We start from the raw sequence: 13,324 nt of genomic DNA, 5'->3' as shown, positions 1-13,324 counted from the left end.
CGTTTTGTTCTTCACGTTTGGCTGAGAAATCGACCGGAAATTGAGGTCACGACAACTCTGAAAAATATTCCAAATTAGATCCATAATATCGACAGAAACATGGCAAACGTTTTTTATAATCCTCAAGGTGTTTTTCAATTATCTATTCGATAATATATCAACCGGGTCAGTTGGCTTCTTAGTAGGCGCGAGAGAAACAATGGCCGCATTTGTCTATTACGCACATATCACTCTGAGAGCCACCAGTTGACCATTGACGCAATGTTGTCGCTCAAGCTAATTTTTCAAAATGAAAAAGATCTAATACAATGATGGGCCAGTAACCAAAAGGTTGCTAGATCGAATCCCCGAGCTGAGAAGGTAAAAATCTGTCGTCCTGAACACGGCACTTAACCCACTGTTCCTAGGCTGTCATTGTGAATAAGAGTTTGTTCTTAACTGACTTGCCTAGTTAAATAAAGGTTAAATAAGAAAATTAGTATCTAGTTTGAGGAACAGACAAGTCCTCAACTGGCAGCTTCATTAAATAGTACCCCCAAAACACCAGTCTGAACGTCAACAGTGAAGAGGCGACTCTGTGTAGCCTCTTCACCAGTTCAGACAGTTCCTTACTTTCTCCGTATTCCACTTGCGACTTCCATTTTTGCTGTAATGCTGCAATTTGTTGGTTGTAATTTAGGGTCCATATGTTTTTGTTTTTTTAGCTGCGTGTGTGATTTAACCTTTCTGATCTCCCCATCCCGGATCCGGGATCGTGAATACAGACTCAAGCTCATTACCATAACGCAACGTTAACTATTCATGAAAATCGCAAATGAAATGAAATAAATATGCTAGCTCTCAAGCTTAGCCTTTTGTTAACAACACTGTCATCTCAGATTTTCAAAATATGCTTCTCAACCATTGCAAAACAAGCATTTGTGTAACAGTATTGATGGCTAACGTAGCATTTAGCATTAGCATTCAGCTGGCAACATTTACACAAAAAAACAGAAAAGCATTCAAATAAAATAATTTACCTTTGAAGAACTTCAGATGTTTTCAATAAGGAGACTCTCAGATAGCAAATGTTCAGTTTTTCCTGAAAGATTATTTGTTTAGGACAAATCGCCCCGTTTTCTGCGTCACGTTTAGCTATGAAAAAACCCCTGTATCCAGGATTGTGTAAATCTATCAGCAAGCTCATTAGCATAACACAACGTTAACTATTCATGAAAATCGCAAATGAAATGAAATAAATATGCCATCTCTCAAGCTTAGCCTTTTGTAAACAACACTGTCATCTCAGATTTTCAAAATATGCTTCTCAACCATAGGAAAACAATCATTTGTGTAAAAGTAGCTAGCTAGCGTTAGCATTTAGCGTTAGCATTTAGCGTTAGCATTAGCGTTAGCATCCAGCACGCAACATTTCAACAAAAACATAAAAGCCTTCAAATAAAATAATTTACCTTTGAAGAACTTCTGATGTTTTCAATGAGGATACTCTCAGTTAGATAGCAGATGCTCAGTTTTTCCAAAAATATTTGTGTATTAGAAATAGCTCCGTTTTATACATCACATTTGGCTACCAAAAAAAATCCGAAAATTCAGTCCTCAAAACACGAACTTTTTTCCAAATTAACTCCATAATATCGACTGAAAACATGGCAAACGTTGTTTAGAATCAATCATCAAGGTGTTTTTCACATATCTCTTCATTGATTCATCGTTCTTGGACACATGGTTTCTCCCCTATATCAAATGGAAAAGTATGAGCAGCTGGCAATTGCACACCGAATTCCACGCAGGACACCAGGCGGACACTTGGAAAATGTAGTCTCTTATGGTCAATCTTCCAATGATATGCCTACAAATACGTCACAATGCTGCTAAGACCTTGGGCGAACGACAGAAAGTGTAGGCTCATTCCTTGCGCAATCACAGCCATATAAGGAGACAATGGAAAACAGAGCTTCAGAAATTCTGCTAATTCCTGGTTGATGCATCATCTTGGTTTCGCCTGTAGAATGAGTTCTGGGGCACTTACAGACAAAATCTTTGCAGATTCTGAAACTTCAGAGTGTTTTCTTTCCAAAACTGTATAGTCGAGCATCTTTTCGTGACAAAATATCGCGCTTAAAACGGGAACGTTTTTTATCCAAAAATGAAATAGCGCCCCTAGAGATCTAACAGGTTAACTCCACCAACCCTATTTATGATATAATTTACAAAGATTATACCATTTTCACCATAATATTGGTTGTCATATTTGTTCTGTCTTTTCTGGTGGATTAAATTGAAATTGCAAGTAACTTTCTATGGTTTGTTTTAAAAATAGCAATATTTTGGAGATTATTTATATAATAACTGAAAGTGTGAGGTTATAATCTGAATAAAGGGAAATCGGGTGAGCCATTCTTACTAATCTGCTAGAGAACCAGTTCAGATTTAAGTATAGCTTTTGCATGACTGAAGCCTTTTTAGTAAGAGGTCTAATGCTTTAATACCTAATGATTTCTGCCCTCTGAATTCATATTCATGACATAAATATAGAGTAGGCACATTTGCTATTTAACGCAACAGTTTTGGTGAAAATAAATCTAGGTTGGAGTTAAATGTGATGCACATGGCACTTTAGATTTTTGTTTGATACATGAGAAGTTAAGCAAAAAAAGAACATTTTGTGTGCACTGTCATTTGGTGGAAACACACTGGTGGGGAAAATTAACATATTTTTTAATATTCACAAGTCTGTCGCCAATTGGATGGAAATCTAGCTATACAGATTGTTGATTTGTGAGCTGCTGTTCTTCAGAACTGGGCATGTAAGGAGATATTCACTCATGCTTTTGCTTATCTCAGATATTATATACATATTTTTGTGTGTTATGTTTATGTTGAATGAAAATAATTTCAGCAGAAATTAAGCAGTAACCATTAAGTGACTTTAGCCTAATTTCAGCAGTGCCAGTTCATTAACATAAAAACACTCACTCTGCTCATCTCATGCCAGAATGTAATTACTACACACATTTCTCACTCTCACAGAGACTAATAACATTTGGACTCGATAGTTACATACCACAATATTATTTTGGACGATATTATACTGAACAAAAATATAAATGCAACATGTAAAGTGTTGGTCCCATGTTTCATGAGCTGAAATAAAATATCTCAGAAATGTTCCATATGCACAAAATGTGTATTTCTCTCATTTTGTTCAGAAATTTGTTTACATCCCTGTTAGTGAGCATTTCTCATTTGCCAAGATAATCCCTCCACCTGACAGGTATGGCTGATTAAACAGCATGATCATTACACAGGTGCACCTTGTGTTTGGGACAATAAAAGGCCACTTTAAAATGTGCAGTTTTGACAAACACAATGCCACAGATGTCTCAAGTTTTGAGGGAGCATGCAATTGGCATGCTGACTGCAGGAATGTCCACCAGAGCTGTTGCCAGATAATTTAATGTAAATTTCTCTGCCACAAGCCGCCTCCAGCGTCATTTTAGAGAATTTGGCAGTACGTCCAACCGGCCTCAATCCGCAGACCACGCATAACCTCTCCAGCCCAGGACCTCCACATCTGGCTTCTTTGCCTGCGGGATCATCTGAGACCAGCCACCGGGACAGATGATGTATCTGTGGGTTTGCACAAGTAAGGCTGTGTCGGTCATGACAGCCGGTGATTTTCAAGCAATTAACTGTCGGTCTCACGATAATTGACTCTTAATTAACATAAAGACATTTAGCATCTCCTGGCTTCCACACATAGCCTACAAGCCACTGATGCAGACCTTTGGAACATCTACATTTTAAAAAGGCAAATAAATCCATATAATATAGCCTACACTTTCACAATAAATCAATCATTTATTTTAGACAGGTCTAAAGAAGCATGATATGAAGAAAATGAAGTCTATTTCAGCAGAACAGAATTGCGTACTCTGAGTTGTCTTGATCTGGCTATGCCAAATGGCTGTGGGCTACACTATTTAATTTAGCAGATAAGATTAGCTTAGAATTCCGTGGCATTATTTTATAATATGAAGAATACAATTGAACAAAGTGGAAATAAAATGATTTGAGATTGCGCACATTTATTTACCTGTGTTGACAGGTAAATAAAGAAATATGTACTCCTATTTGCTTAATTTAGAGGTATTAATGTAACTTTTGTTGTTCTACAAACGTTGGGCTACATGTTTCGATATTTGATACATTGTAAGGCTTCATGATGCTACTCTAATGATGATTTTGAAAAAAGTCGCTTGAAAGGCATGAGCTCTGCTTTGTTTTTTGCGCGGGCTGTACACACTTCATCACTCTTTCATTCACAATTTGACAAGCACTTGATAATGCCTCGAATTTTACGGCGGCATCCCCTTTTGTGTGGCCATAATGCACCTTGGTCTGGAGTGCTGCGATGTGCCCTTCTCCCTGAGTGCTGCGCGCTCCGAGCGCCTCTCACTCACATGGCTCCCCATCACGTGATCGGGTCTTTCATACAGGCTACAAGTGAAGACAGACACATCGTGGATGCAACTGCGCGGGTCCTTACCCAATTCTGAGGTGCATATTGAAGATATTGGAAGAACTGTCCACATTTACATTTCATCAGCCAACAAAATGAGTAGGCCTAACGAACAGCAAAAGCACTAGCCTAAGCCAATCTACTATCCCCCATAGTACAAAAGTTGACAAATTCTGTGCAAGAAATAAATATTCCAAACATAGTCTGGGACAGTTGTGAGATGCAATAGATCCCAAATTAATACTTAAAAAAAACGCAATATGGCTGATGCAACAGATCAGAACGTTTAGCTTAAAATGTTAAAGAACTATTAGGCTATTTCTTCCATTATAAGCGCAGCAATGCACACATGGTAGTAGGCTGTAAGCACTGCAATGCACATATGATAGTAGGCTATAAGCGCAGCAATGCACACATGGTAGTAGGCTATAAGCACTGCAATGCACATATGATAGTAGGCTATAAGCGCAGCAATGCACACATGGTAGTAGGCTATAAGCACTGCAATGCACATATGATAGTAGGCTATAAGCGCAGCAATGCACACATGGTAGTAGGCTGTAAGCACTGCAATGCACATATGATAGTAGGCTATAAGCGCAGCAATGCACACATGGTAGTAGGCTATAAGCACAAATGTTCCATTTAGCGGGAAAATACCTTTATCATTTGACCGCGAATGCGGTTATGCATGTAATGCTTTTATTATAAAGATGCATTTTTATGGAGCAAATTATTTTCCCCAAACTTAACTCACGCTGCTTATGCATGCAACTAAGGCGCTATACACCTTGTAAAGCGGATTAATGTGCTTCATTTTAATACGTTATTTGGCCACTTTAGTTGTGATAGAAACCTTATCTAAACACATAGGCCTATGGGCTAGGCTACATGAGTTGTGCGACTGATTCGAAAAAGTCGGCAAAAAAAGGAATCGTTTTTTGCCTTATGCTGGGGGCATCATTCACAAGTGATAGGCTAACATTGATACCCATCAGACTATTCTTGATTTAATCTTGTTTTCACATATTCTAAATAATATATGTGTGAAATTTGTTTTGATTTAGAATGGACCATTATGCACCTGTCTCGAAACGGGGCAGCGGGAAAAATGCATGTCATCTATGCACTTAAATAGCGAATGGAGGACGCCTTTCCGTGGTTCATTTTCATGCCAGGCAGGTAGTTTATACTCCTGTTTAATTAAAAGCGATGTGCTAAATATTAAGAAAGTTTAGAAATAAATATAGTAGGTCTGGCCTATGATGGGATCCTCTTCTTTTTAATATCGACTATCATTTCTCGCGTAGCTTATAGAAATGTTGAGCAACATGAGCTCACAGGCTCTCAAGAAGTGTTTGATTAGATGTTTGATTACCTTTGCATTGTCAGTGATTTAGAGGGACAATAGAGTGCTTGAATACCAGACAGTTAGCAAGTTTGGTAGGCTACTAATGACCATCACTTGGAGAACCCTAATCACCGTGACTAAAAGGTCACTTGGAATTGAACTGCCTTCATGACCGCCGGTGTGGTGATATTACGGGATTCCCCAACAGCCCTATGCACGACCAAAGAATTTCTGCGCAAACGGTCAGAAACCGTCTCAGAGAAGCTCACCTGCGTGCTCATCTTCACCAGGCTCTTGACCAGACTGCAGTTTGTTGTTGTAACTGACTTCAGTGGGGAAATGCTCACCTTTCGATGGCCACTGGCACGTTGGAGAATTGTACCGGGCAGATGGCAGTATGAGGTTGCGTGGGCTAACATCATAATGCAATAAAATCGTAGTATGGAATCCTAATATGTATAGAATCGCAATACACTGTGTCAGCACCTAAGTGTCAGGATCATATGATCAGGCCCCCTCCATCCTCTCCATCTTGTCAGCTAGCTCTGTCACTCCACAGTGGCTGGTGTTTGTATGCTGAGCACTCTCCCGCCCTCTCGTTTATCATTGTTGTAGGTGTTATTGGCCGTGTTAGCCAGCTGCACATGCAGCACCATGGGAACAGGGTGAGCGGTGATGGCAAGGCAAATGGCTCATCTACTCAATCTTTGGGAGTGTCTCTCTTTGGTATGTGTGTGTGTTCGGAGGGTGGAGGTCATGTGGGTTTACATTATGAGGGGGAAGGAGTTGTTGTTGCTGTACAGGAACAGCTGAGCTCGCTCTCGCTCCCTCTCTCGCTCATGTGTGACAGACAGATAGATAGGCAGGCAAGCTGTCAGAGGAGCACCTGCGAATCTTAATCACCCCGTTGCCATCATTTACGCCTTGACACGACACCAAGCCCCCTCCACACTGCCCCATCCCTCTCTCCACTGCCCCCTCCACCAGCACGGCCACCCCTCCATCAGACTCCCACTGACTGCCTGTCATACCTCGACTCTCTGCTCTGCCTCCAGCTAACGCAGCAGCGTATGAGAGCCTACCTGCATATTAATCTGTTACAGGACTGAGACTGCTGCTATAGCCCAGCATATGTCTATTTTACAGAGGGCTCCTTTTCATTGGATTTGTTCACTCTTTCTTCCACCAGGACTTTCTCTTTAGTGTCTCCCTGCTCCTTTAGTTACCAGGCTAGTAGGACAGGAGTGGATGTGGAAGACAATGTGATTTGGTGCAGAGCTAAATCACATTTGTGTTGAGGAATGGGTGAGTTAACGTGTGGCGTGCGTCACCGACGTGGAGAGAGGGGCAGGCAGACAGACAGACATGGACTCCCATTTAGCCAAGTGATCATCCGAGTGGCGATGTTGAGAAAAGCTGCTGCTGCTGCTGCTTGCGTGACTGAATACGTATGATGACAAATCGCTCCGAAAGCGAGCACCCTCACCCTGTTCTGCTGTGTATAAAAGGTGTATGTGATTTTGAGAGGTGCGATCCAGATTGAGTAGGAGTTGTCTTTAACCGACCCTCTTGTTTTCCTCTCCCGGCCTCCCTCCCCATTGACTCTTTCTTTCATTGTCCTGCTCCCTGATTTGAGTGCAGAGCAGTTTTCTGCCTCTCTCCCTTTGTGTGTCTTCTTTGTTTTGTTCAGTGTGTAAACCTTGGTAATACATAGAGCAGTGTGGGTGTGTGAAGTGAAGAACGACTGAAGCGTAGTAGTGTTGCAGGATGTGATTGGTAGTGTGCGCGTGTGTGTGTTTCGGGATAGAGCTGAGAGTTCGGGGCCGCTGGTCTCCTTATGAGCGAGCGCTCTGCTGTTCATCCACTCAGACAATCACTCATCTGGGGGAGATTAAAACGCTGCACCCTGGGAAACATGTCGTCCCCCCCCCCCGTCTCTCTTCTTTCCCCTCCCTTACTCTGTCTCTAACCCTCTGCTCTTTTATTGTCACGCTCGCTCGCTCTCTCTCTCTCTCATTCCCTCTCCCTCCCTGGGCTAGAGCGAGAAAGGCAGGCAGGCGGGCTTTGATATTCTGCTCTCATACCTGTGCTGGAGTCACATGGTAGTGCCCGAGTCCTCCTGCCTGTTTTTCTAATATGGCTTTTTTCCCTCCTCCTCACCTCCGCCGCAGCATTCAGTTTGGGCTGTTGTTTTTTTCCCCTCTTGCTGCCTGCTGTCGCTCCGGTCCTCCGTTCTCACGACGCACCACTGGTGTGCGATGTATGTTTATGTCGGCAGCATGCCGCGGAGCCAGAGAGTGCTAGCGGGCAGCAGTGGCGGCAGCGCTAGTCCTGGTGTTAGCAGTGGTGGTCTGTGTCTGTCCCTGCCTGAGCTCAGCTACTGTCTGTGTTTCCCCTGTACAGTGCTGCTCCAGCATGGAGCCGACCCCAACATTCGCAACACCGACGGCAAGAGTGCCCTGGACCTTTCCGACCCGTCCGCCAAGGCTGTGCTCACTGGTAAGTGATGAGCGATTATTATTGTATTTTTATTTATGTATTTTTTTACCTCTCTTACTCCCTTTCTTTCTTTCTCTCAAGTTACCTCTATCACTCGAAGTCTCTCTACCTCCACTGCACTCTTTCTCTCCCTCTCTCGTGCTCTCTACCTCTGCCACTCTATTTCTCTTTGTATCTACCACTCTCTTTCTCTTTGTTGTCTACATACCTTCTCCTCTAGCAGTCTCTCTACCCCTCGCTCTTTCTACCTCTACCACTCTTTCTCTCTTCCTACGTACCTGACCTCTTGCGCCTCACCTCTCCTCTCTCTCTCTCTTCTCTCTCTCTCCCCCAGAGATAAGTTGTCGAACTGCGAATGATCCTCCACTTGTATCCACACTACTCTATTCTTCACCCTCTTCCATGGTCTTATCTGTTGATTTTGTGTCTGAGTTGGTTGTGTGATTCTCTCCTTTCAGCAGTCAAGACAAATCCATAATTAGGCTGTTCCGTTGTGTTGCTGTTCTTTCACGCTCTCTCTGTTCACGCGGTTTCGTCATATTCCCTGGCTGGTAGATAAATTAAGGTGCGATACAGAGTGGAAGACTGTCCTAAAAGGCTTTCCACCCACCTTGTAAACAAATCACGGAGCGGATGTTATTTGTCTTGAATTTCTGGATGTGATGCAAACGTGAACTGATTTTGATAACAGTATTCAACAACAAAACATTCACATGATACGAGAGCAGACAGAACCATTACACACTCAGGAAGTGTTTACTATGTTGGAGTGTGGCACGCAAGAAGAGCAACACACTGTTTACTGTTGCCAATTTGTCCTCTGTTGCTGAATATGACCGTGAGAAAAACTTCCTCTTATTGATTGCTGTGTGTAGACCGCAGTATTAAGCCGTGCGTGTGTGTTTAGATTTCTTGGAGATGAATGTATAATGATACAACATCTTAATTATACCACCTGCTTGGACTTTCGTTTTGAGACACTGTCAGTGAACTGATGCGATCCAGGTAGAAAATGCCCATCACTGTCACACTAAACTCTGGCCTTGTAGTATCATGACCCGGCTATCAACAATCACCAGACGACTTTCATGGGTTGAGAAAGAGCAGCCGAGAGGACTGTACTGTCTGTATAAATAGTGTAGCAGCGAGAGAGGAGAACCCCTCCAGTCACTGGAGTACTCCAGATAATTGTTACATATCGACTTTTCTTATCTCTCTCTGCACTTTGCGCCAGCACTCTGTCCGACCCTCATGCTGCTCAAGGCCCCGACTCTCTCTCCTAGAGCAAAGCTAACAGTGTTCACATACGCACATACTAGGGAAGGGGTTTTTAAACAATTGTACTATTCAAATAGTATCATGAATTTTTGCCCTAAGTCCGGAAATTTGAAATACATGATTTAAAAAAAAATTAAACAGTTTGTTTTGTTACATTTTTATTTTAAATTTTTATTTGAAAAACAATGATTTTTTATTTACCTGTTCACTGCTGCGTGAGGGAGAGAGGCTGGTACTCTATTGCTGCAGCTGTAAAGGGGCTTGGAGCGAGCAGACGGAGGGAGACGGAGTGTCACGGTAGCCACTAGCCACAGCAACTCGGCTACGGCCAAGACAAGCTAACTTGTAGCAGCCACAATGTTATTTATCATCGCACATAACAGTACCCGTCTTGACTGAAGTAGCCTAGAGAGAGGCTGGACAATAGAGCGAGTTAAAATTCGCCCAAGTCTGAAAAACAGCAAAATAATATTGGCTAAGCTGGAACACTAGCGCACGCCCATAGCAAATGAATGGAATCGAACATTCGCAGAGCCTGTTTTGACTGGATTGATGCTTAGAATTTCATTTCACATAAAATGCACCAAAAAATGTATCCCTTTTTATTTTACCACTACAATCTGTTCGTCGGACAAAACTGTAAAAAAAAAAAAACTTGTGTAGAAAGTAAACATCTGCACCTCGATGGTGTCAACTGTGCTTATGTCTGCGTAATGAAAGTAGAGGAAAAGATAAACTTCTGACTATTTCTAGTCTAGTGATCGATGACAAAAGAACTCGCTGCCCAGACATACATAATTACAAAGAGGAGGTTCTCCTGATTTGAAATGGTGCCCGACTTGAAAAAATCAAAATATACACATGGTGAGATATTTGGCTAAATAGACAGACTGGCATGCCTCTCCATAGGAAAACAATGGGGGAGCTCAGCGTTCCAAGGGCAAAAAGTATTTTGGGGCTAGCATTTGATGACAACCAAGCTCGCTGCCCAGATTTACATAATTAGAAAGAGGAGATTCTCATGATTTTAAAATGACGTCTGACTAGAAAAAAATCCAAATATACACTTTGCAAGATATTTGGCGAAATAGACCGACATGATTTCCCCTATAGGAATCAATAGGACGACCTCAGTTTCATTTCTTTGTTTACATTTGAACTTCTAACAACATGAGCAGGTCTCATTGCCAACAATAGCGAAGAATTGTGACGTAAAACAATAAGCTGGGAATAGAACGTTCGGAAGGCGAGTTGGTGCTCAATAGAACTAATAGGAGCTGGCAGGGTGAAAAATAACCTAAAATAAGGCCTGTTTTTCTCGATTACTTCAAATCGACGACAAGCAGCTTGGAAAAATGGTCACATTATGAAACTGGGCTCCACGGTGGATGCAATGAACTAGCTTTTATCGGAAAAAAAGCGTTGTTAAAAATGTAATCTGTCCAGCCTACTAGAGAAGCTAGCTAAGCTAGCCAGCTATAGCTAGCTAGGATAATTGAGGCTACCCCCCTCCCAACCCCATTCAGATAAAACAACAATCTACCTTTTGGTTGCTCGTTGTGGCCTACTTCTCAATTCGGTAACATTTTAATTCTGTAACTTTATTCCATCTTGCTTTGTGTTAGTGAACTCTCACTCCACTTGCTACACATTGAGCCTCTTTGATTGGCCAACAAAAACAACAAGCTACACATGTTAAAATAGGATTTTTTTCTCGCAAATATGTATATTCCAATACTAATGTTCATTTGGATATTTAGAATAAACGCCACACTTGTTTTTCTATCCTCGTGGGGACCTAAATTTGATTTCCACTCAAAATCCTATTTCCCCTGACTAAAACCCAACCCTAATTGTAACCCTAAACCTAACTCCTAAGCTTAAAATAGCTTTTGTCCTCGCGGGGATGTGGGGAATGTCCCCATGAGGGAGATTTTTACTTGTTTTCCTATCCTTGTGGTGACTTTTGGGGATTTCAGGTCCCCACCGAGGACAGAAGAACAAGACACACACACAGTTTCTCTCTCTGAGATAGAGAAACTATAGGACTGTTATCTTGAAAAGGAGATTCCACTGACACTTAGTTTTATCTCCTCGCCTGGCACAATCTTCCTCTTGTAATATAGAGCTCAGTTCTTATGTCACGAGTGGAAACGAGACCGACAACCTTTCGAGGAGTCCTTCTTTTTTCCTCTGCAATATTTTTGCCAGATTGGATCGATATGGATGTTCTTTATGCAGACCATCTCAAACTCTCAATGGCACTTCAATGAAACAAGGGGAGAATAGAACAGAGGCACTGCATGTGGGTTGAATGTCTTTTTTTTTATTCAGCACTTAGCTTAGACATTGGAATACGTTTATAATATGTAAAAACCAAGGACACGTCGCAATAGATTGTCAAATCATTAGCTGAACACTATTTGCAGGGCCCTTACGAGGCTTTTCCCATTCATAGCAGGGTAATGTTGTGATTTCTCAGTTGGCCTACCTAAATGGAGTGGACGTTGTACTGTGCTGACTGTGTTACATAAACAATCCCCCTCAAGGTTAGTCTTGAACAGAGGACCAAGCAGAGGCTCAATGATCATGGTGTTGCTCTGGCTGTGTTATACATCCTCTGGGTGTTGGCTTATACAGTAGTAACAGGACTGATGTCTCGAGGAAAAAGCCCAAGCCTTTGGCTGTGAAAAGGCACAAAGCGACAAACCATAACCATCTCACCGTGAGAACAGTGTTAGAGGCCATGGGCTAGGTTTTTGTTCCAAACTACCCCATGGACAAGAACACAGTGTAATTATGAAGGTATCTGGTATGTTCTACCAGTTATCTATGTCTGTGAAATGAGGTAAGTTACATGCAATCTATATAGATCTGTCATATGAAATAAGCTAGATGTACTGTGTATACACAGCAATAACAGCCAATATAATTATATTTACTTATGATTGACTATTGCGGTCTAGGAACTGTCCAAGACGGACATTCGCGTACCAACCTAAAGTAAACTGACTCCTCTCATCCACAGGACTGTATATCATACTCTACTCTGGTCTAACTTGTTTTACATTGACATGTTGTTTTCTAGAGGGCACCAGATGAGAAATGATATCTTCTTTTAAAGATGCCACACCTGGGAGTCCACACCGTACTTCAAAACACTGTGGCACCGTGTGTTTCTGTTAGCCCCTGTCTGTAGTGTACTCCTAGTTGCAGGCTGCATTTTGGATGGATTTAGAGCTGTTATTCAGTTCTTCTACCCCAGAGCGAACAGCGAGTACACTGTTTGATTAAAGATTATATTGACCTATAAACTACCCGGGTGACGGGGAACAAATATCCTGTAGCGATGACAAATTTAGATCTACGCCGTTCCAGCAAAGCTTGAAGTGTTGCCACGGTTCCTGAGCAGAGAATATATCCCTACATGTAATCCGTAACTAACTGCCACGAAAATGCATTTTCAAATCCCGGCTAGAAGTAATTTAGTGTTACGGACGACACCCGGGGTTAGTCTTTTGTTGGATCCTCAAAGCTTCCATTAAAGAAATCGCCTTATAACACCGCTTGATGCATGCTGCTCCACGTCGTCCTCCACACTCGGATGAATCGCTTTTGAATTATTGACTTTTTCCAGACGACTTGAAATTAAATTCGCTGTACTCTGGGTATGA

General features: G+C 41.9%; 1 protein-coding gene across 1 annotated transcript in view; it reads left to right on the top strand.

The window, feature by feature from the left end:
• LOC110523807 (poly [ADP-ribose] polymerase tankyrase-1) overlaps positions 1-13,324 on the top strand; it is a 115,145-nt gene that overhangs the window by 10,325 nt on the left and 91,496 nt on the right. The window contains exon 3 of the mRNA XM_021602843.3: positions 8,277-8,372. Coding sequence (XP_021458518.3) covers positions 8,277-8,372 — 96 coding nt within the window. The remainder of the gene's footprint in view (positions 1-8,276; positions 8,373-13,324) is intronic.

This window comes from Oncorhynchus mykiss, chromosome 5 (genome assembly GCF_057628025.1).
Source record: "Oncorhynchus mykiss isolate SJ-2025 chromosome 5, ASM5762802v1, whole genome shotgun sequence".
NCBI lineage: Eukaryota > Metazoa > Chordata > Actinopteri > Salmoniformes > Salmonidae > Oncorhynchus > Oncorhynchus mykiss.
The sequence above is the reverse complement of the archived record's forward strand: the minus strand, read 5'-3'. Positions and strand labels throughout refer to the sequence as shown.